This window comes from Rhipicephalus sanguineus, chromosome 11 (genome assembly GCF_013339695.2).
Source record: "Rhipicephalus sanguineus isolate Rsan-2018 chromosome 11, BIME_Rsan_1.4, whole genome shotgun sequence".
In the NCBI taxonomy this organism is placed as follows: Eukaryota; Metazoa; Arthropoda; class Arachnida; order Ixodida; family Ixodidae; genus Rhipicephalus; species Rhipicephalus sanguineus.
This window is the reverse complement of record NC_051186.1, coordinates 93299947-93325511: the sequence shown is the minus strand read 5'-3', so window position 1 is coordinate 93325511 and position 25565 is coordinate 93299947. Positions and strand designations below refer to the sequence as shown.

The following is a 25565-nucleotide window of genomic DNA, read 5'->3' as shown; positions in this document are numbered from 1 at the left end:
CATTGTGTGACGCCTGGTTACAAAATTCCCGTTATGTGACGCTTGGTTGTTATTTTACTCTTCTACCACGCTACATTACATGTGTTAATGTGGTTCCTTCGCGACATGAAGCCATGCATACGGTCTTTTTGCAACGCAGTTTCAAGCGCCGGCATGGCTCCGAGGTAGAACACTGGCTCCCGACGCAGAGGGCCCAGGTTGGAACCTCGTTCCATTCTTGAAATTTTTTCTTATTTCATTTTTTTTTCCTATTTCGAGCGATAGTGGTTACGGACACCAGCGGCGGCGGACAACTACGGCGCCAAAAACGGCCCTTCTTGTGATCTCATAAGAGCTTTCGCTGTAAAAATTAGCCAATCATCCAGCCCTGCAAACGTGAATGGCCAGAAAAGCTGTATCGAACACCACACATGCTGATAGAGGGGGGGTGGAGTAAGTTTTGTGATTACTTTAGAGTAATGGTAGCGATAATAGCTTTGTGGTCGCTGCGGTAGACCGTGACTGGCTCCGAGATCATTTTCAGCAACACGAATTTGTTCCGTTTGTCGAGCATTGTATTCACTCTGTTCTTCTGGTGTCTTTAATTTTCGTGATCTAGTGGCTGTCTTAGAAAGAACGCAGTGAGTTGCTAGGCAGGTCTCCCTTTTATATATGAAAGCGGGAAGCACACGGGGAGAGAAGCCAGGACCCTTTGACGTGATTCGAAGCTCTCGTGTGTAGGGCAAAGCAGCTGCAACCTAATCTTTACCGGGACGCGTGGGAGGGTGTTTCCATTGTTCACAGGCGCCTTATCATACAGCGTGCGGCCTTCATTCTTGTTTTTGTCATTTCTTTATTGGGACGAATACTTGCCACTATGCTCTATGCCTTATTTCAAAGAAAGGCATTTCATTTGCCTGCAATCGTCAAAGGTCCTCTAAATCACGCTGAGACCGAAATTTATTTGTGGCGTTGCAGTTGTGCACGAGTCTACAGCGAACGGGTTCGTCGCGTCATCTGTGCACCTCTCAGAGTGGCCTTCCTCAGCGTCCGAGTTAAAAACGCTAGGAACGCGCCCATCTGTTAGCAGAGGCGAACGCGAGCGCGAGCGTGTGCTCGTGGTTTATGTATGGCGTTTTGTTTTTTTGTTCACGGAGACGTAGCCGCTCTGGGGTAGAGGTATAAAGCTTCGCTGTAAAGGTTCCGTTGCCAGGAATCGAGCCCACGACCTCTCGGACAGTAACGATAGGTGCTGGGCGTTTTACCCATCGCGCCACCAGAGCACATGTGCGAGGTTCCCCGAAATGCGCCTTATATATCTCACACAATCTCCCTTGCAGGGTGCTTTTGGTTTGCGAGGTGGTGTCGCCGTCCCTGAGCGGTGAAGTACTGCGCCATGGCAATAACGAGCGCCGATAGTGAGCGATTCGGCAACGACGCTTATGGTGTGCCTCGATGCGTGCGCCCTCGGAGAAAGCGCCCACCGAGGCACCCTACACCAGTGGTTCTCAAATGGATTTCCGTGACACCATCGCCCATGAAAAAGAAAAGTTTTCGGAGGTGGGTTCTAACCTATTCTCAGTTCCCGGTCCTGCTCCTGGAACGGCACCAACATTTTGAACAAGATAGTCTCGTCTGCTCCAACGCCTCAGTTAAAAACTAAGCCTTGTCAACAGGGGCGTAGCCAAGGGGGGGGGGGGGGGTTGGGGGGGGTCCAAACCCCTCCCGAAATTTTTCAGTTTTGCTTGCGTATATATACACGCACACATACAAACGCACGCACGAACATACACAAAGTATGGTTGAACCCCCCCGAAAAAAATTTCTGGCTACGCCCCTGCTTGTCAACATATGACGGCTCTTTGTCGGAGTAGTGCAGCTTCCACATGCGCGAATGGTGTTTCTCCGCCGCCAACTGCTTCGAGTGCGATAGCACAGGCTTTCATAAAACTGCTGCAATAACCGCCAGAAAAAGTCATTTGGATTTACGACATTATTTGAAGAGAAAGTAGGGAACGATTTCTAGCTGACTTTGAGAATCAATTGTAAATTTCAGGCTGCGCGCTGCACTACATTATTTGGCTCGCCTGTTTTCAGGAGCCTTCACTAAGGATCAGCAATGTTTTCTGACCGCGTTGAATAATTGTTTCAGGGGCCCATTAAGTATCTAGACTGTTGGTTATAAGGTCTTCCTAATGCCTGTGACATACGTGTACAATGGCTGGGTTAGCCTGTGCTCCAGAATGGATATTCAAAGTCAGGGGTGCTATTTCGCCCTCATACGTGGAATGTAAGAAATAGGCCTTATAGATCACGTCATATTGTCCATGATAATTGATCCTGTCCTGTCTTGACATATAGCAGTATTGAGCACGACATGAGTTTGAAAAACATAAATGAGAGGTGAAGCATTGTAAACACTACAATATGAGCTTTAATCGTGGTATAAACGAGAATGCTACATGCATACATGGATGCAGGCATGCATGGTAATCTTGCAATAGTGACCATATCTCATGACATATTGCCATATTTCTCTCAAACTCAAACATTGCGCTGCATTATTCTCCTCGCCACTGCTTTCCATTACACACACTAATGACGCCTGAGCAGCCCTTCACCCGTTTCACTGTGCTACCTACCATTTCATCAGTGACCCACGCCGTTACGCCATCCATGGGTGTGCCTGGAAACCGGTTTTTGCGGGAAAGCTTCAGACCCCAGTTGACGCACGGGCCGCCCTTCCCTCGTTTCAATAGAGGCTTTTAGCAAGTTACGAAAATACGCTGCGTAAATATGGTAATGCAGCGCGGTAGCGCTCCTTCTTTCCCGCTCGTTGTGCTTAAGCATCTCCCAGTTCCAGTGACAGTGCGTGCGCCGACCGACAGGTTCCTCTTTAAAATTAGTAGCCTGAAGGCAACGATGAGGCGTGACAACCCCAGAGTAATTTTTGAAAAAGCTTTTGTGGTGTTGGGTTGCCTTGACAGGCAAAATCACAGTGACCGGGAAAGGAGGAGCGGTACCGTCATACCGTACCGTGTTTGCGTACCGTATTTTCGTAACTTTCTAAAAGACCCTAGTTTGCGGCTACGACTTCGCCGGTAACGGATGCCATTTGTCCATGTATGGGTGTGTCTGCGAACCGGTTTTTGCGGGACAGCTTTAGGCGCTCGAGTGCTTCCTTGGGCCCGTTGGTACACGTTAATAGAAAACGAGAAACAGCGCGAACCACTGGATACCAGGTTCGTCTCTGTCCTTTTGTCCTATGTCTTTGTCCGTTTGTCATTTTGTCCAGTCATCCTGTTTTTCATTTTCTATGAACTTAAGCCCTAATATTTCTCGAGGTGGCCTTCTACGTTTCACTTTGCGGCTACCGTTTGTCAGCGACCATGGTAGTTACGCCATCTATACTTGTGTCTGAGAACCTGCTTTTGAATGACAACTTTAGGCCCGCTTAACGCTTTATCTTCCTTTCCCGTTTCGCTTTGCCATATATGCTTCTCCATATAGTGTTTTGTCTGGATACAGGTTCTTAATGGACAATTTAAGGCCCCATTCAGGCTCCAGCTACCATTCTACCGTTTAACTTTGTGGCTACCACTTCGCCCGCACCGGACACATTTATCCCGCCTATGGGAGTGTCTGGGACCTAGATTTCGCAGCAGAACGTGAGGTCCCGTTCACGCTCGTGCCGCCCTTTCCCCATTTTGCTTTGCAGTTACCAATTCGTTCACGACGGAGGCATTTACGGCATCTTTGGTTGTACCTGGGAACCGGAACATGACATGCCCGGAAGGCACTCATCTGTCGTCAGGCCCATCCCAAAAACAACAGCACTGATAACACGAGTATGTGTTACTCTTTTCTGTAGTGCTGACTTGCCACTATACTACTCTAAAAAGACCCGTCAGCTCTCTGGCTTTGGCTCCACGACTGTCCTCTGAGAGTAGAATGATCTTGAAATAATGATCCGAATGATCCCATCTCTTTAAAGAGAGTCGCATACGTGGCAAGTCAGGACTTCCAAAGAAGAGTCAAATGACTCTCTTTTTTAAGAGTGTTGCTCTACAGCCGCAGGCATACTCCAGCTTACCGGTCCGGTAGGAAGGCACTTCTCCGCCGAATAAGCATCTTTACCGATCGTGCAGTTTGACGGTGCCGTGTTGAAGTCGAGATGGTAGGTGGCTTTGTCTTTACGAACCTGAATATGCTGTAAGGTGAGAAGAGTTATTACAGTCATTCATAGGGTTAAACGCCTCGCTTATGCACTGGAGATGGCGAAGCACGCCGTAGTGGAGGGCTACAGACTGATTTCAGCAAATGCGGGTTCTATGACAGGTAACTAAATGACAACACAGGATCATTTTTGCATTCGGCTCTAATCGGCCAATACACAATAGACGCCGCCGGGGTTCGAACCAACGTCGTTGCTTCGATGTAGAAGGACCCGGAGCCACATAGCCATAGTGGCAGGTCCTTCCGAAAGTAAGATTTCCTGCGTGCTTTTCACACAAAGGTAGTGGCTTAGGCTTGTTGGCAATCCATCACAGTAGACTCAAAACGCGAGGGCACAACGCAGCATTAACCTGGTAGCAGCAGTGCAGCAACAATTTTTTTTTGGGGGGGGGGGTAGCGGAGTTCAACCATATTTTATGTGTATTCGTGTGTTCCCTGGAAAATTTCGTTTCACCAGCCCCCCCCCCCCCCTTCCTCTGGCAATGCCAATGGTGGCAGTGTCTCGAACGAGCACGTCATAAGATGTACTAGAAGCAAACATTAAATCTGTGTCGACTGCATGTAAATTACTTTTCCATAAGCCTCAAACGAGCTCGTAATCACAGTCACAGTATTGCCACGAGCGTTTCTTATTATCACTTTTGCTGCATTCGGTTTTCGCCTACAAAGACTGTCAGCAACGCTCAGCACAAACCGCGCCTCATTGTTCGAGAAGCTTCGCGATTATTGTAGATCGTTTTGTTAAGATTTCGCGCAAGACGCGAGCACTCGAGCTTATTCTAGACCTTGCGCGACAGCCAGGGATAACGCTGGAATATTCGACGGCAGATGTATAAATGCCGACACGCTTCACCGCATGTCAGTTTTTCGACGGTCAACGCTCTGTTCGCCGCTATCAGCGTATTGCTGTAGTTTGACTTTCAGTTTCCCGGCCCCAAGTTCGGCCAAATAAAAAGTTTCATCTCGGATACGCTGTCTGCAGCCTTCGTCGACGTCACGACCACGTGACAATATAATGACCCACAAGGACCCTTAACTGGGTATCACATAGGGTGGCGAGTAGGTTTAATAGCATTGAAATTTCATGCAATGGAGTGAATCCTATAAGAAAGAACCAACTACGTCACAATATGTATAGAGCACACGAGAAAACAAGATTTCAGCATCTATGCTCACCAAAAAGAAAAAAAAAGAAGGAGGGTTGGGGGCATAGCAGAACCTATAATTTAGAAAACTTACGAGTCCATTCAGGTAAACGGCGACTCAGTGCTAGCAGGCGTGCATGCGAACTTATGCGTCTTCAGTTGTTCGGTTCGCGCATGCTACATGTACATTGGATAGGGTTATCGCCAAAGAATATGGCGTAAAAAAAAACAAACAGAAACACAGAAGTACTGCCATTTGAAACTGCTTGGAACGCCACTGCTTGCTTGCCCGTGAACGCCAGCGTCGCCGAAGGGCCAATTGGTCCGTCCGATGACCCAAAAATAGCAGAGGAGAGCACATAAACACAAGAAAGGAGCACAAAACAACAGAAAAGAGGCGATACATATGACGTAAACACATAGGAAGCGCAGGCGAATCAACGCTCCACACTTCGTACTTTCACCTGGGGTGGAGCTCGCTGAGATTTTAACGCGATAGCGTTATAGAGCTCGTTTCGCAGAAATTCCAGTGTATGCGTCGGTGTCGGAGTCGGCGTCGTTGGCTGTGAGCGAAAATCAGCGTTGTTAGGGACCACATAATCCGGAAAGATGCAAAAAAATTAATTAATAAATATCTTCTCTACCAGTGAGGATCCAACACAGACCATCTACGGGACAAGCAGATTCCACCACAGAGCTACGTCATTGCTACAGAGTGCGTCGGAAAAAAAAACTATATCAATGTCGTGCTTTGAGAGGAGTCTCCTAACGCACGTAATATTGCGCGGTACAAGCACAGAATCGCGCCAGGCGTCAAAACAGGTGAATCGCACAAAGAGAGGGTGTTTTAAAGGCCTAGCCATTACAAAGCGCTCAGGCATATTTAATCGTCATCATCAGCAGAACCAACAACAAAGTGAGCAGCTGCGTAGGGTTCGCGTGTTGCCTTACGGACGCGTAATGGCCGCTTAGTTGATTCGAAAAAAATCACAGCATATCCACGGAGTGAATGATGATGAGTGGGCGAAGCTGCGGAGGTTCATCGGTAAACCGTGAATCTTCCGTGAATTCTGCCCAGTACATCATCAGCGACGTCAGATCGGGCGCGTTTATACTAAAGGTTCGATGAGTTATGACGACTTGCAGCTCACTTTAATTTGGCATGTACGCTGTGAATTTTCATTGTTTAGAAAACCATTGCTTTAGGAAACATCTGGCGTCTTTCGTTAAGCAGCTGGCGTCTTTTCATTTTGCTTTAGAAACATCTGGCGTTCTTCCGTTTTGCTTTTACAAAACATCTGGCGTCTTTCGTTGGTTTATTTCATCAATCAACGGCGTTTTGAACAAAATTTTTATTGTTTAATCACGCACAGGAGAAATCTCACCAGGCACTACCTTGGAGGTAAAGAATGGCTGCTAATGGGTATTGAGAGACAGAAGAAGTCGGCTTTTAGCTACCGCTGCGAATTTTTTATTGTTCAACAACGCACAGGAAAAATCTCCCACCGGCACCACCTTGGAGGTCAAAGCGTAAGACTGGTTACGCACTACGACTACGATTACGACTACGAGGGACGAACGGGTGCCGCCTTAAGGAGCTTCGCCCCTAAAAGAAAGAGTTGTGGCGTAGTGGACATTTCGCAACTGAGCTTACAGTAGGAATTCTAGGATAGTTTGAAACGGCCAATGTTGAGCGGGCAGACGTTCGTTTTCATACGGCACGGTTGAGGCATGCACCGAGAACCGAAGCTGGGCTAGCAGTTGAGAAGGCGATGCGCACGGGGCCCGATTATGCTATCGCGTTCTACTCTTGAAGGCGAAGCTCAAGCCTCGTCCAAGTTTTTAGGGGCGAAGCTCCTCTTAGTCTAACCTTGTCACGTCTCCGTTGTGCGGCGTAACCACCTTTGCAAACTGCCCACTACTTCGTCTTTGCAAAGATCCCACTACGACCCATCACCGATCCATCACTTCACCGACCATAAAGCCGTTATAATGAAGGGGGAACGGAACCCACGTCTAGCTACCACTTACGTTTGATAAAATTTCTTGTATAAATATAAACAGTATTTGTCACGTCTTTGATGATGTACTGGGCTATCGCTTTGATTACTGCTGGGTGAAACCACTGAAGATTTCACGGTGTAACCATGATTGCTTCAGGAGCTTCGCCCAAGCTCTTCATCATTCACCCGTGGATATGCTGTGAATTTTTTTTAATAAAGCGAAAGCCTAAGACACCTCATTAAACGAGAAAGTTGACTGTCGGTGGTGTCGGCATGAACACGAGTGATGCACTAAGTTATCATCGCGGTATGATGGCGGTGACGCAGTCATGGCGCCACTGGTTGCCAAAATATGTCACGTCATACAGACGTCACTATGACGGGACAGAAAGTGCTTAAAGGAATGTCAAATGCGGACTGATCCCGGAGGCACTGCAGAACATGTGAGGTGCATAAAGCTTCCGATGCTTGCGGTGCCAAATCCCGTTGTGTGCAGAATGCTTTCTGTGGGAGGGCAGGAATCAATACATTGGACTGATAATACAAATAAGGAGATGACAATTGCCTTCGCGTCGTCTGAGGAAAATGTGTAATATGTGGTCATGTGAATTTTTAGTTGTTTTTCGCTACAACACTCCTCTTGTCCGCACAGTATAATTTGGACTAATTCTTCTTTTATTTGAAACCTGTTATGTGTACTCGGTACTTAAAGCAGTTTGAGGGACTAGCTGGAATACTGAACTTTGATGCATTTCGAGCGCTTAAGCGAAATAGAAAAAAAAATATCAGAGAAGAAAAATCGTTAGAGCTTTTTTCCCTTTTCTTATTGTTCTTCCTACTTCGGTTAAGCGCTGGATATGCATCAAAGTGCATGGTACATCTACGATATCACTGTATTTGCTCACCTAATTCTTAGCTAACCTTGCATAGTGAGCGTTTGTAATTTATAAATGACAACAAACGAAACACTTACAAGCGTCCCTCATGCAATCGCATAACCGAACTCGAAAGCGAAAGCCATCGTTTCTTTTTTTTTTTTCTTCTCAGCCGATGTAGTGATCTTCCCCCGCTCGCGCGTTCTCTCCCGGCCGCGGCAGTCGCATTTCGATGGAGGCGAATTGCTAGCTGTCTGTTTACTGCGCGATTCCAGTGCACGTTAAATAACGACAGATGGTCGAAGTTTCCGCAGCCCTCCACTACGGCGTGCCTCATAATCATATCGTAGTTTTGACACCTCAAAACCACATGTATTATTATTTACTATCTCCCGCCCCCTCAAAAAGCTTTAATAATAATTGGTGTGGTTTTACGTCCTCAAAACACGATATGATTATGAGGACGTGCCGTAGTAGACTGCTCCGTAAATTTCAGCCGCCTCGGGCACTTTGACGTGCAGCTAAATCTAAGTACACGGGCGTCAAGCATTTTCGCCTCCAACGAAAATGCGGCCTCCGCGACCGGGATGTCCGAAAGCTTTCTGCGCCTCACGTGCTTTTGCATTGCCTCCAGGATTGGAGGCTTTGCAAGCTTTCTTCACCACGTCTGCTTTGCGCTGCCTCCACATTTGCCCCACCTTTGAGCAAGCAACGGTGGGATATGACGTGACCAAGAGACGATGTGATTTGACGTCACATAATAAAGTCGCATAACATGGACGTCATCCGCATGACATAATGACGGTGTTGCAAATTTCGACGATTTGTGACGTCATGATGACTTCATATGACGAAGTCAAGCGAGGATTTTTTCGCAGCCCTCGTGTTGACGCTGAGGGATGCCGACGCAGATGGTCAGTTTTCGCGCTTGATGAGGTAGGGAATGTTTTTCGCCTGAATAAACGCGCAACCAACGGATCCAATAAAGTTCGGCACTAACCTGACTGGCGACATATGTGAGATTAACAACCGTGTCGTACACCTTCTTGCCCTTCGTTTGCGTGGACACCGCGAAGTGGGCCATCTTCAGGTACGTGGGGCTCCCTTCCGGCTTCTGCTCTGTAAAGTCGTCCATCTCATCTGAATCGGCGTAGCAGATGCCGAGGAGAACGACAGCCCACACCCCAAGGAGCAGAACAACGCAGGTCGGCTTGGTCGCTGCCATGTCGGTCGAGAGGATTCAACACTTTCTGGAAGCGATGGTGAGTACGTTTCAGGCAACGCTTTCAGTTGTTCTCACACACACCCTACACTAAACTGGAACGTACGCTACCCATAGTGCGTAGCATATGTCATCATTACTCACACTACTACTCTACACTGAAGGTACGCTACACTGAGTGTAGGGTCATCATCATCAGCCTGTCTACGCCCACTGCAGGGCAAAGGCCTCTCCCATGTTCCGCCAATCAACCCGGTCCTGTGCTTTCTGTTGCCACGTTATACCTACAAACTTCTTAATCTCATCTACCCACCTAATTTTCTGTCTTCCCCTCACGCGTTTACCCTCTCTTGGAATCCAGTCAGTTACCCTTAATGACCACCGGTTATCCTGCCGACGTGCTACGTGCCCGGCCCATATCCATTTCTTCTTCTTAATTTCAACTATGATATCCTTAACCCCCGTTTGTTCCCTGACCCACTCTGCTCTCTTCCTGTCTCTTAAGGTTACACCTATCATTTTCCTTTCCATCGCTCGCTGCGTCGTCCTCAATTTAAGTTGAACCCTCTTTGTAAGTCTCCAGGTTTCTGCTCCGTAGGTAAGTACCGGTAAGATGCAGCTGTTATATACCTTCCTCTTGAGAGATAGTGGTAGACTACCATTCATGATTTGATAATGCTTGCCGAATGAGCACCATCCCATCCTTATTCTTCTAGTTATTTCACTCTCATGGTTCGGCTCCGCGGTTACTACCTGTCCTAAGTAGACGTACTCCTTTACAACTTCCAGCGCCTCGCCACCTATCGCAAAGCGCTGTTCTCTGCCAAGATTGTTCCACATTACTTTAGTTTTATGCATATTAATTTTCAGACCTACTCTTCTACTTTCCGTATCCATTTCAGTAATCATGAGCTGTAATTCGTCTCCCGTGTTACTCATCAATGCAATGTCATCAGCGAATCGCAGGTTACTGAGATACTCTCCATTAACTCTTATCCCCAATTCTTCCCAATCTAGGGCCCTGAAAATCTCCTGTAAACACACGGTGAATAGCATTGGAGAGATCGTGTCACCCTGTCGTACGCCCTTCTTTATTGGGATTCTGTCACTTTCTTTATGAAGGACTATAGTGGCTGTGGATGCGCTGTAGATTTCTTCCATTATGTTTATATAGGCTTCGTCGATGCCTTGATTCCGCAGTGCCTGCATGACTGCTGATGTCTCCACCGAATCAAATGCCTTCTCGTAATCTATGAAGGCTATGTATAGGGGTCGGTTGTATTCCGCGCATTTCTCTATCACCTGATTGATAGTATGAATGTGGTGTATTGTTGAGAAGCTTGTACGAAATCCTGCCTGGTCCCTTGGTTGATTAAACTCTAATGTCGTATTAATTCTGTTAGCAATTACTTTTGTGAATAGCTTGTAGACAACGGACAGTAAGCTGATGGGCCTGTAATTTTTCAGGTCCTTGACGTCCCCTTTCTTATGGATCAAGATGATGTTGGCATTCTTCCAAGATTCTGGTATCCTCCCTGTCGAGAGACACTTCGTATACAGGGTGGCCAGTTTCTCTAACATAATCTCTCCACCGTCTTTCAGCAGGTCTGATGTTACCTGATCCTCACCAGCGGCTTTGCCTCTTTGCATTCCCTTTAGGGCTTTCTTTACTTCTCCTGTTAATACTGGTGGGATGTCAGATTCCTCTGGGATATTACTGCTTCTTACGTTATCATCCTGACTGTCTCGGCTGCTGTACAGATCTCTGTAGAACTCTAAGAATCTCTGGGTCCGGACAGGCCGCCATTGGAATCTGAACTTGGCTACATATAACGCTAGAACTTTATCTAGTGAGGCGAGTCTAGCTGTACTATTCGAGGAATTAGAGGGTGTTAAATGGGATGTAATAGTGCTCAGTGAGGTTAGGAGGCCACAGGAGGCTTATACAGTGCTGAAGAACGGACACGTCCTATGCTATCGTGGCTTAGCTGACAGAAGAGAACTAGGAGTGGGGTTCCTTATTCATAAAAATATAGCTGGCAATATAGAGGAATACTATAGCATTAATGAGAGGGTGTTATGTATCGTGATTAAGTTTAATAAGAGGTACAGGATGAAGGTGATACAGGCCTACGCGCCTACATCCAGCCATGATGATTAACTGGTTGAACGCTTCTACGAAGACGTAGAATCAGCAATGAGTAAGGTAAAGACACAGTATACTGTACTGATGGGCGACTTTAATGCAAAAGTAGGCAAGAAGCAGGCTGGAGATCATGCAGTTGGGGAATATGGCATCGGCTCTAGAAATGCCAGAGGGGAGTTACTAGTAGAGTTCGCAGAACGCATTAATTTACGGATCTTGAATACCTTCTACAGAAAACGGACTACTCGTAAGTGGACGTGGAGGAGTCCTAATGGTGAAACTAAAAATGAAATAGACTTCATAATGTGCGACCACCCGGGCATTATACAGGATGTGGAAGTAGTTAACAAGATCAGATGCAGTGACCATAGAATGGTAAGATCTAGAATTCAACTAGACGAGAGGAAGGAACGGCAGAAACTGATACGTAAGAAGCCGATTAATGAACTAGCTCTGCGAGGGAAAGTACAGGAATTCAGAGTTTCACTTCAGAATAGGTACGCGGCTTTAACCGAGGAAACCGACCTTAGCGTTCACGCAATGAATGATAATCTGACTAGTATCATTAAGGAGTGTGCAGTGGAAGTCGGGGGTACAGTCGTTAGACAGGACACTGGTAAGCTATCCCAAGAGACGAAAAACCTCATTAAGAAACGTCAAGCTATGAAAGCCTCAAATGCAACAGATAAAATAGAGCTGGCGGAGCTTTCGAAGTTGATCAATAGGCGCATAGGCATAGGTGCATAGGTGCATAGGCAAAAATCAGATGTATGCATTAAGGGACAAGGATGGCAAGGTCACAACCAATATGGATAGAATAGTTGAGTGTAGGGTATAACACACTAGATTTTACTGTTTGGTTAACCTTTCTATATAGCTTCCATCCCTGCGCCTTGTCACTCTTGTAGTTGAAAATTTGCAAAAAAAATATCACGCTGGCACGGATATCAGTATGTGTCATGAAACTTTCAAATTTCATTGTAAGTGGATATTCGTATCTCACGGAATACAGTTCTCCACTTATAGTGCGTGCCACGAAGTAAATACTAAAAATGTATTTAAGTAATATGTGATACTGAGCTAATAAATCGCGTGATAGTAATATTTTTCGTGCGAATTGCAGTATTTTCGATGACGTGTTCTTTTTTTTTTTCCAGGAAACCTTATCCTACCTATGAAAGTATTGTCGAGACATCCCGTGTAAACGCAGGAGAGTATAAATGTTCACATTCGACACGCCGGACAACTAAAACAGGAACATACAACGAGAAATAATGAAAGCTCGAGCAAGACAAGGTTTCAGATTACTCGCGTCATAACAAACGTCTGCCACACTCTATGAGTGGTTATTACTCACATATTTGACACATATGTGCTATGTTAATGACACAAGGCGGTTGTCAAGGCACTGGCGAACGGAGCCAGTTTCCTACCAGGTAAACGTTTATCAGAGCAGTGCAGCTGTCTCTAGAAGGTAATGTATTTGTGCGGCTTTTCACTTCGCGACACTATTACATACAAAATATAAGTGGGTTAGAAAACCAGCCCGCTCATTGAATCTGGAAGCGTTTATGACATGGTATTATTTTATCATTTGAAAGTCCTAGTACGATTTCCTGCATGTGAGACCCATGTGCAGCAGTTGTAACTGTTGAATAACCAGGAAAACCTGTTTAACTCACTAGTGACAACACGCTTGATTGAAGCTGGCATTTTGACTGACATTTTCATAAACGGCTATGGACGGGACTGTTAAATTCAGTGAGGTTTCACCAACCGTCATGCACTGCCGAACCACTTTAATTGCGAAGACGACACGCGTTTCGTTAAAAATTGTGTAAAGGAGAAACGAAGCAGCCTCAGCGAGAGTTGACCACAATATAATGCAATGCGCTGTTGTTTAAGTACGCCTATTAATTGTGCAAAATTTTTCAAGCATGTAGGACATTTGTCATTTTCGCCCTGCTCCCGTATCTTCGTAAATTATTATTTATAGGTGTGCGGAGAGTCGGGAGGCCGTTTGCGCAGCTGCGTGCCCGACGTCCACGCGATCATACTGTGGCGTGCGGAGAGCGTTGTGGAAGATCATCGTGTGTCGCAATCTACAATCCCTCCCCCACCTTTTATATTCATCGGTCCTGTTTCATCAATACGGACAAAGTTCAAGCCACTTCCTCGCCTGCGCAATCTGATTAAAGGCGGAGCCGGCAAGGAAGCTCCACCAGCTGTTGACCGCAGGCTGATTTTTTTTCGTCTCTCTTCAACTTCTTTTTACTTTTGTTCATGTTTCTTTTTTTCTTGATGTTTTATACATCTTGTTCTTATTTCTTCGTTTTATCTGTCTTTCATTCCCTATCTCTCTCTAGATTGCCCTCTCTCCACCTTTGCCTCATCCCAACGCTCACATCGCTCCCCTTCACTGTCACTTCTCTTTCGCTCCCCTTGCTACGCTATACTGAACGTGGTTATATTGTGGTTTACCCTCTCACCTTTTCCTCCTCCGCCCCTAAGATCAGTCTTCCTTACCCTCACCTTGTTTTTCGACCGCCTCGCTAAACTATACTATACAAGGTGATGCTATGCTTTACCCTTTCCTTTCCTTCCTCTCAGCCTCACATCACACCTCCTGACCCTCAATTCCGTTTCCCACTGCTTGCTACGCTATACTGTGCCTGGTTAAGGCATCGTTTACCCTCTCAGCTCCTTCTTTCTCTCCTCCTCACCCTAACATAAGTCTTTTTCACGCTCACTTCCCTTTCCCATCCCCTTGCTAAACTATACTATACAAGGCTATGCCATCCTTTACCCTCTCCCCTCCTGCTTTTCTCTCTCCTCATTCACATTTCACTCCTCCGCACCCTCAGGTTCCTTTTCCATTTCCTTTGCTGTGCTTATACTATCCACGGTTATGCTATGCTAGGAGCTGTTTGGCACATACCCGCCCTCTGTGGCGCACACTCACTTTCACCTCTCCCTTTCTTCTTTCCTTCCTCCGCATGCTGTCTTCCTTCTCCCACCCCGTTGCTATGCAATACCATGCATGAATATGCTATGCTAGGTGCTGCATGCTTGGCCCATACCCGCTTTCTGTGGCGATGGTCACGCCAACCGGCGGAACGAAAAGTTTAAAGGAGTCCTGACACAAAAATCTTCGCCCCGCGTTTTTTTTGCTGTAATGTGTTGCTGGGGGCCTGTTAGTCATAACACGGCACATCGTTTGCTGCAGCGCGTGACAGATAATTAATTACAAGCTCCTCATTACCGACACAGCCTCAGTTTCGGTTTGACAGAGCTCCGAAAACGACAAGCCGCCGGGTGCAACTATCACCACCTAGCGAGTGAAACGCTCGGTCACATAAGCACACAGAACAGTGACGCATTTTCGCGCGGTCTGTCGTCGTCGGGCCCATTGTCGCCTGATGGCGACGATTTTCTTGCGGCGGGGATGGAAGGAATTTTCGACGTGGCGAATAACCTCAGGTTTGACCCACTGGCGAGGAGCGATTCGTCGGGAAGCTTCTCAAAACAAAAGTGGCGGCTACGACGTCATCATAACATGTACCGGCTGAAACGTTTACGTAGGGGAAGTAGGGGGGTCACCTCGGGTCACCTCCGAGGGTGTCAATGCACCAGGTGCGGCCTATAATGCTGGATCGCGCTCGCGAACTTCAAAATTCATATAAAATACCTTCCAAGCTTTATTCGCTGTCGATATTTTGCAGATGGTACACGCACGTATACGGGAATCGATCCAGCAGGCTATCTCGGCCGCGAAATTTTGTGTCAGTCCCCCTTTAAGAAGCTCCACTCTCAATGAAGTTTTCACCACCATCAATTCCTAATAATAATGGTATGCGGGCACCTGAGACAGGATTGTACTAATAAATTGTTGCATGGCATTGCAATGTTAAGGATGAATATTGTATAGTGTTACACTGCTGAATAGATTGGCACGATGCCGTTCATCACATGACATAAGTATCGAATGTGCATCAGTTCACCAATTGTGGCCCCGACCACACTGATTTCAGAGCTGTGTTGTGCTAAAAAGAAAGTAGCACGCCACGCATGCCCACTCGTGCTGCGCAATGTCACGTGCATTTCGATAAATTTGCAACAGCTAGTTTCCAGCTGCTGCTTTGCAGGCGAGAAACATGCATGTCAAAAGAAACAAATAACTATTTAGTCCTACCGGCTCCTGTGCATGAGCACCGAGGTGCGACTCCACCATCCGACATGAAATTATCTTTTTCTGCGTGGGCAGAGCCCAGGAAAGGGACCCGACAGAATATCAAAGCTCGGATGACTGCTGTGAGAAAAGAGCTCGAATATGTAAAACAGCCTCACCACAAACTACTACACACATTTGATTAATACTTATTCTATACTATACTCCACTTTGTTTCACTTTTAGTGCAGGCTATAAAGTATAACTGCCAATAATTCAGATGCGTCAGTTCCTGTCATCTGTAAAACATTGTGGGACTTCTTGCGCACTCGTAAAAATTGTTGCGCTAAAAGTTAAAATGAAACGTTATTCCGAATTCAGTGATTTCCTGAGTGAGACCAGTCGACTATCGTTCCGTCACAGTGATTAGAAATTATCATTTTAAAGTAGGCGCCAATGCCTTATACTAACATTACGTAATGCAATGTAAACCATTGACGTTTGGTATTGAAGTGCGACTGCGAAACCCAGGTCTTAGCATAGACATGCGCCATAGCACAGAACAGTCACACAACGTAAAGCCAGCAAATTAATTGCATTGGCACACGAAGCACCATTGGCATTTCACAGGGTTTGGATTTCCGTCAGATATGTGGTGTGAATGTACGAGCATAATTTCCATCTATATTTGCTAAGTTACGTTGTCCTGCGAAACTGCAATGCTCGATTGTTCTGTTTCGTCCCATTTCGGTTGGGCTAACTTTCATACTACTGTTCATAATATTGAAACACCTTATTTTCACACTTTAGTTCCGTCACAAACTTCAGATAACGTGCAGCCAGTGGCAGTGCAAAGGTACACACTTCTCTACAGACCGCTGACGAGGCGGCCTCCTCCATTCCGTCTACGTCAGCGCTGACTACAAAGAGCTTTAACTGACGCGTTTATTATTAATATAATGTTAACAGGACAGGTAGCCATACAACAAACATCTCGTAGTAGATACCAGATACCTCTTTAAAATATTTTGTATTTGCATTACCAGACAAAATTTGATTCGCAGGGCTTTCCGATTCTTGTTTTCGAATTGGAAGTAAGGCGGATTGTAGGGTCCACTGTCCACTCCAGAGAATGGGCGCTCGTCGGGATCATCCGAAAAGCATTTATTAGTACAATAACACTTTAAAGAAAACGTTTCGGCGGCAAGGGAAAACATAAAAACAAACGAACAGTTTCTACGCACAACTTCTGCGCCGGTCCCGCTAACCCTGGCCCCGGTCGACCGCACACAAAGCAGATCTCACGCAAGTTCGCCGACCACTCCCCCTGGCCGCTTGTCATGCCCGGTTATCAAGCATGTCCGAATATGGAGGCATGCACAGTGGCCATCGCTGTTGGGTTTTATCCTCGCCAGTGCGGAGAAGGGTGAGGGCGCTGATCAGGTGGTTATCCAGGGTTCCCCACAGTATCCACGTAAATTTAAGGCGATAGCGTTAAAGGGCTCGTTTCGCGGAAATTCTGGTGTCGGTTTCGGCGTCAGTACAGTTGGTTGTGAGCGAAAAATCAGCGGTGTCCGTGTGCCGAAAATGGACAAAGAAGCAAACAAAATAGATGATAAAATATTCGGCTCGAGTGAGAATTTGATTAAGTCTTGTATGGATGTGATGATGTGATGTGATGCGATTGCATTGATTGATGTGATTGAGTGAGTCTTTTGTATTTTGTATTTTCTGATGGTTATTTGTTGTTAATTATTGTATTCGTTTTCTTTTTTTATCCTTTGTTCTTACTTTTGATGCCCACACCTCATGTAATGTCCCTTGGGACCTTTGAGGTATCAACAAATAAATAAACAGAAATAAATAAATTGAACCCAGGCCTTCTGCGTGGCAAGCAGGTCTTCTACTACAGAACCACACCATCGCTTAAAATTGCTCCGACAAAAAAGAAAACACTATATGAAGGTCATGTAGTGGTTGGAGTCTCCTTAACGCTTATAATATTGCGTTGAAGATGCTTAGAATCGCACCAGGCGTCAAAACATGTGAATTGCGCATCAAGTGGCTGTTTTAAAGGTCCACCCATTAAAAAGCGCCGCGAGATATTCAATTATCAGCTGCAAAAGCATCACCAAAGTGAACAGCTGCGTAGGTTCGTGTGTTGCCTTACGGACGCATAGTGGGCCCTTCGCTGATTCGCAAAAGGAAGATTTATGAAGCTGCGGGCACTTCAGTACTGCACTCGCAGCAGGCATTCTAGGAAAGCTTGAACCGGCGAAAGTTACGTGCACAGACGTTCATTTCCTCGCGGCGCGGTTGAGACCTGCACCGAAAAGCGAAGCAAGGCTAGCAAATGAGAAAGCGATGCGCACGGGGCCCGATTACGCTATCGCCTTCTACTCTTGAAGGCGAAGCTCAAGCGTCCTCCAAGTTTTACAGCGAAAGCTGTTATGAGATCATTTCAGCGGCCGTTTTTGGCGCCGTAGTTGTCCGCCGCCGCCGCAGCCGCCGGTGTCCGTAACCACTATCGCTCGAAATAAGAAAAAAAAAACTAAATAGGAAAAAAAATTCCAGGATGGAACGAGGTTCGAACCTGGGCCCTCTGCGTGGGAGCCCAGCATTCAACCTCTCAGCCATGACGGTGCTTTTTTTTTCTTTCATGGTATTTATTCAAGATAGGATTGCACTTGAAAGCAATTGAATACAGACAAAGAACTAATATGTTGATTATGCTTGAAACTGCTTTGCAAATAGGTCCTATACAGGCTTCATGTCGGGAAGGAACCACATTAACATATGCAACATAGCGAGGTAGAAGAGTAAAATAAGCACCAAGCATCGCGCAACGCGAATTCTGTAACCAGGTGTCACACGATGCGAATTGTGCAACGAGTAGGTTGTTGAATGCTTCCAACCCATTACAAAGGGCTCCGCTAAAATGCTTCATCGCCATCAGGCACAGCATCAAAAAAGCGCATAATGCCTTACATGCGTTTAGCAGGTACCACAGCTCTCCGTGGAATGACGAAAAATGGCATAGTGCCTGCTTCCCTACTTTTCAAAAATTATATTGATTTATAGCGTAGTGGGTTCCTCGCAAGTCCACTTGTGTTGGTTGCGAAGGACGCTCATAAGCGCATGATCCATTTCCTCGGGGTCTCAGTAAAGTTCTTCGCCCCCCCCCCTCGCGCTCCCACGTCAACGTATGTTATACAGCATGACGGGACAGGGAAATAACGACCGGGCGTCACCCAATGCAAATTGCATAACTGTTGGGCCGTTTAGAGCTTCCAACCCATTACAAAGGGCTGAGCCATAATTCTTCATCATCATCGGTCGTCGCCTCAACAAAGCGCACATAATGCCTTACAGACGTGTAGCTGGTGCCTCACTTCTCCGCAGAATGACGAATAATGGCTTAGTAGGTGCTTCTCAACTTCACAAAAATTGTGATTTATGGCGTAATGGGTACCTTTCTAGTGTGCTTGTATTGTAGCCCCAAGAGAGCTTAACGGGCTCTAGAAACGCCGCTCTTCCAGCTTTCGCTGTGACTGTGCTGCGGTTTCAGCGCAGGCCTGGCGTTTTTTTTTCGATTGATTAACGAACCATGTACTCTTTGTTAGTTAATATAATCATAAACTTAGTATTCGTGCAAGAAATAATGTCACTATTTTTTACATTATTGCAGTTTATATGGTCAAAAGAAAATAAACATCCTCTAATTTGCCCACGTGAGTTAAGCAATTCGCAGCTGAAATTTAACTACATTATAGGAATTCTTGATGTGATCGCCCGTGGAGTAACAGGCTGTCCTCTCAAACGAAGCTGATAGTGAAAACTTCTCCGCGGATACCTACCTGCACATGTGACGTACTGTGTGCGAAACGCCCGTGCCATTTAACTTGATGAGGACGATAAGAATCCACGTAGCTGCCTCTTTTTTTGCTACCTCTCCTGTTGTAGCTTTTCATTCCTTTAAGAGCACATATAAGAGATGCGTGCTTCAAATATGGTCACTTAATATATAATATGGGTGGAGGCTCATGCTGCGTCGGGTGTCATCTGTAGCTATAAATGCTGACAAAATCTTTTGAGAATATATCGTGGAAGCGCGGAAACACTTCTAGGTATCGCAGGCTACTATAGCTTCTTTATTATTGCCTCTGCACACTCACAGACTGCTACATCTTTACCTGCTAACCACTTCAATGAAAATATGCACTTTCTACAAGCTGACGCTCGCGGGAACGCCTCACTTCATTTCCACAAGTCCAGGACACATACGCATAAACGGACGCTGTTCCACTCATCACTATTCAATCTTTGCTCATTGTCGTCAGACTTATCTGCCGCTGACGCTACGCAGACTATGATAATGAGCACAAAGCACTCACCTACTCACCCAACAAAAACGGGAACTTGAGCGTCTAGATACAGCAATCGTCCTTCGACGAATGCGGAGCAGTAGAACGGGACCGTCGATGGAAGCCTCCTGATTGCCTACGAACTTCCTTTATATAAGCTGGACACAATGACTCAGGCACGCATCTGACAACGCTTGATATCTTGCTAAAGAAAGACTTGGAGAGTGAAGGGAACGACAACACCAGCGTCACCACCGGTGTTGTCGTTCCTTTCACAGTCATCGTCCTTTGTTATTTGGTCAAGATGTCAAGCAGTAAACACCAACTAGCCGAGATTCAAGTACTACTGAAACGCGTTCGACAGCCAAGCCATCAAAAACCGTGTGTACTGCGCTGCCAAACTCTTCAAGAAAAAGAAAAAAAAAGCTCATCAGTGAATTCGGAACGTGTTGAGCTAGCGGGATACAATAGAAGTGGCCGTGCGATGTAATGCGTCGAAACAGGTGCGCTGTACTCGTACGGCCCGAAGAACGAAAATATTGTTCAAATGGGTAATGTAACCGGTGGTAGGCAAAAGTTAAGGACGCTCTACGAATGTGGTCGCGGCGATAACAGTTATTTGAAATGCGTGGCGCGGGGTTGTACCGGAGAAGAAACAAGAAGAGACAGAAAGAACGTCTCTTCTTGTTTCTTCTCAGCTGCGATGCACCAACTAGCCCGATGCACCAACTAGCCCAACATAACGTACTGATAACAGTTATGTTAGTGTCCGAACCTGCTCGCTGCGTTCTGCTTTCGCGACTCTTTTCTTCCAGCTAATTAAAACCGAATGTGTGATAGCATGCAAAGCCTCATGGCGAATTATTATATATGAACCAACTGCCGCAAGGAAGTCTCAGTACTGTCGTATTTGATGATTTAAACATTCTGCGAACGAGGCGACCAGAGTAAAGCGTTTTTCTATTTCCACGCTAGTAGCTCTCGCCATGGAAAGCCTGCACTATTTTGTACGCACGATGAGCTTCAGATATTTTCCCGTAGCCACCTCGCCTTATGAACGGCAGAAGTTTTCCAAAAGCATTCTGGTTTCACTGCAAGGTGCATCGTTTGTTTACGTTCACCGCCGTCATAATCAGAACTAAAAATCACAGCATATCCACGGAGTGAATGATGATGAGTGGGCGAAGCTGCGGAGGTTCATCGGTAAATCGTGAATCTTCCGTGAATTCTGCCCAGTACATCATCACCGACGTGAGATCGGGCGCGTTTATACTAAAGGTTCCATGAGAGTTATGACGAGTTGCAGCTCACTCTAATTTTACATGTACGCTGTGAATTTTCATTGTTTAGAAAACCATTGCTTTAGAAAACATCTGGCGTCTTTCGTTAAGCAGCTGGCGTCTTTTCGTTTTGCTTTAGAAACATCTGGCGTTCTTTCGTTTTGCTTTTAGAAAACATCTGGCGTCTTTCGTTGGTTTATTTCATCAATCAACGGCGTTTTGAACAAAATTTTTATTGTCTAATCACGCACAGGAGAAATCTCACCAGGCACTACCTTGGAGGTAAACAATGGCTGCTAATGGGAATGAGAGACAGAAGAAGTCGGCTTTTAGCTAACACTTACACTTCTACTTCTACTAACGTTTCCTACTGGAACATGCCAATGGCTGCTAATGGGGAATGAGAGGCAGAAGAATTCGGCTTTTAGTTAACGCGCACGCTGCGAATTTTTTATTGTTCAACAACGCACAGGAAAAATTTCCCACCGGCACCACCTTGGAGGTCAAGATCTGGTACTAGCGTTACGACTGGTTACGCACTACGACTACGAGGGACGAACGGGTGCCGCTTTAAGGAGCTTCGCCCCTAAAATTGGCCTAGTTGGTGAGGATTAATTGTGGTCGTAGCGCGATAAATGCCGACAAAAGAGCAGAGAACCACATAGAACAGGCGCTAAACTTCGACTGTTTTTTTAATCACAGAAAACACTTGCTTAGAAACTAACGTACAAAGCAACCACGGCAATCACCCGCCCTGGAAAACAAACTACTATACATTCTACTGATTAGATGAATAAGAACACACACCATCAGGATGATATGTCACTTTGCAATCACTTTTGAAGCACCGCGCGCATGCCTGTCGCTTTTCTAGCAACTGTATTTCATTTTTAAATAGTCTCACTGAAGACTGGCTGATACATGAAATTCTGTGTTTCTTTATCTGGTACGCTTCCACCACCTCCCATGCCCTCTGGTTTCTGTGATAAAAGAACACTGACGTTTCACCAAAGACCGGTGGGCAGCCGCAGCTCTTGCAATGCATTGCCAAATGAGAATAAGGTGCGCCTTTCAGGGAGCTATGAGGCTCACGTATTCTTATATTGAGGCACCTCCCCGTTTGCCCGACGTACGCCTACTTACGAGTGGTGGGCAAGCGGTATACCACCCTGCACTCACAAGGCACTATTTAATTTTGTGCTTCACACTATATGTGACTCGCTCGGAGGTTTTGTCACGGCCATTTCTTGAAACTGCAGCACAGTGTTCCAAGTTTTCGATGCGGCGTGAAGACTACGCCAACAACACAAAATGATATTTGTGCCTTGTGAGTGTGGGGTGGTATACCGCTTGCCCACCAGTTGTGAGAAGGTGTACGTCGGGCAAACGGAGAGGTGCCTCAATATAAGGTTGCGTGAGCATCACAGGCGCACCTTATTCCCATTTGGCAATGCACTGCATGAGCTGCGGCTGCGGTGAAACGTCAGTGACCTTTCGTCACAAAAAACCAGAGGGCACGGGAGGTGGTGAAAGCGTACCAGATAAAGAAACACGAAATTTATGTATCAGCCAGTCTTTAGTGGTACTATTAGAAAATGAAATACAGTTGTTAGAAAAGAAATAGGCATGCGCGGGGTGCTTCAAAAGTGATTGCAAAGTGACACATCGCCCTGACGGTGTGTGTTCTTCCCTTCTAATCTGTTAGTACAATGTATTGTAGTTTCTTGTGTTATCAGGCTGGGTGATTGCCGTGGTTGCTTTGTATGTTAGTTTCTGAGCAAGTGGTTTCTGTGGTTAAAAAAAGCAGTTGAAGTTTAGCGCCTGTTCTGTGTGATTCTCTGCTCTTTTGTCTACGTTTGTCGCGCTACGACCACAGTGTATCATCATCAGGCTGACTACGCCCACAGCAAGAAAAATGCCCGTCCCACGTTTCTACAATTCGCTCGAGCCTGTGCTTACTGAGAGGACTTTATGCCCCCAGACTTCTCAATCTCATCTGCCCAACTAACTTTCTGCCCATTATTGCAGGTTTGCCTTCTCTTGGAATCCATTCTGTTACTCTAATAACCAGCGGTATTCTTGCCTACTGGCTACATGCCTTGCCCATGCTCATTTTGTCTTCGTGATTTCGACCAAGATGTACTTAACGAGCGTTTCTTCCCTGATCCTAGCTGCTCGCTTAATGCTCCGTAAAGGGGCCTTGCCACCCAGTTATCGAACATAGTCTATGTTTTGTGGTTAATGGTTCTGCGTTCACAAACAAAGGGGTGTAATTTTAGCGCGTTTGGTCGGGAGCTAATTTGATTATTGAAAGATTTTATAAACATGAGAGTGGCCTGAGAGTCGGGCAAAACTGGCGCACTCGCGAGCCGTGATATGACAAGCTGGTGGCCGTGTGAGCATGCTTATTCCACCCAACACTTTTTTGCTGATTCCAGCCTTTTTTTGTTGATTACAGATATCGCATCACCTGAAACACGCCATGGTGAGGTGGCGGGGGGCGTTGGTCAGCGTCGTCTATATCCGGCGAATTCTAGGGTTTATTTAGCACTGAAGTATGCTTTTAAAAATCATTTTTCAGATATGTTTGGACAGAATAAACCCTGTACTCTCATTTGTCGCTGAAAACTGGAAATTTTTGAGTGAAAGTGTCATGTTATGGTAACACCTATCTATTTCTTTTTGATGGCTAGCTGGTTCGCCCTCAATTTAAGCTGAACAATTTTCGTAAGCCTGCAGGTTAATGCAACATAGGTGTGTGCTGGTAAGGTGCAGCTGTTATATACTTTTCTGCTGAGGCAAGCTGGGTAAACTGCCATTCGTAATTTGATAATACCATGAATTGCAGTCTGCAAGTATCGCTCAAGAGAAAAGTGCACAACATTCAATACACATCGCGAAGCGGACCGTCTGAAATACACACGTTTACACTGTCATGCGCTATGCTTGCATCTATGACATTGAGGCGGCATCACTTGCCAGCAAGAATTGTTCATGTCTGTTTCCGTGTATGAAGGGCAGGGTTCTGCAGGCCAAGAAAGCTGTCACGTAAAAAAAAAGCATGCAATAAAACACTATGCGACGTAGCATCATGTGTAGAGACCTCAGATGAGGCGTTTAGCTGCTGTCGACGCCCTTTTCGCACTTCTGCTTCAGGAACAATGGAGCAGTAGGTGTAAGCTCCAATTCAACAATAGAGAACAACCATCTGCGAAGATGCCTTTGCTGTCACGAAAGTCTCGACATTGGAGTGCTCGCTGCAGGGCGGCTTTGTCTGTGGTGAGGCTATCGACCGCTGTAATATATTTAGTGAAGTATGAAGGTGGTAGATTTACTATTTTCGTTTTGCAGCATAGCTCTTATGGGCGCAGTTTGCCGTGTATGATGGATAGAAAATTACCACCATCATGAATCGGCGCGCAATCTTCATCCTCTTCTCTATCCTCGTCCGCTTCTGCTTCGCTCCCAGAATACGGTTATCGCTTTGTGCGGCATGACTTGGAATAATTCTGATGGGCGAGAGAACGAGTACAGAGCAAGAGAGAGAAAGAGAGAAAGAGTGAAAAAAGACGTAAGCTAGTTTTGGTGGTCCGCGATACACATCAACGAACCAAAAACAAAATACACCTTTTTTGAAGGAACAATATGTCCAATGACAGCGGCCCCTTGTGATGTTTGGCATGCTTCACCGAAAAACGGTATGCCATTGTGGCGGAGCTGACTGATGCTTTCCCTTCTCCATGAGATGGCTGTAAAGCTTTACAGCAATTTTCTACGATATGTGCTTTTTCCGCACTTGCATATTTGAAGAGGAAGCGTAACGAGAAACAGCTGAAATGTGGCGGGAGACCGCACAACTTATTGAGAAGCTGTTGAGACCGAATTGGCGTGACACTTAACTTTGACTATTTCCCACGGAGAAACACAAGGCGCCTATTTCACTCTGCATGTTGTGCTAATTTATACCCCCCCCCTTATTTCTTACTGCAAGGGGTTCCTCATCACTTCCACCGGTTCACAAGGGGTCCTCAAAACATACATGGCTGAGAATGACTCAACTATACATCAGTGCCTGAACAATGCAACCTGATAACTAATTCACAGCAGTAAAATAATATGAACGATTTCAAAAATTCATCACAAAGCG

The 25565-nt window shown here is 46.0% G+C and overlaps 1 protein-coding gene across 1 annotated transcript; it reads right to left on the bottom strand.

Moving 5' to 3' along the window:
• Positions 1 to 349: 349 nt before the first annotated feature.
• Positions 350 to 9463, bottom strand: LOC125756422 (uncharacterized). Its single transcript, XM_049411209.1, has 3 exons — positions 9239 to 9463; positions 4073 to 4189; positions 350 to 367 (listed from the first exon to the last, which is right to left on the bottom strand). Exons 1-3 carry the CDS (start codon positions 9461 to 9463, stop codon positions 350 to 352), a joined length of 360 nt encoding a protein of 119 aa, XP_049267166.1.
• Positions 9464 to 25565: the final 16102 nt, after the last annotated feature.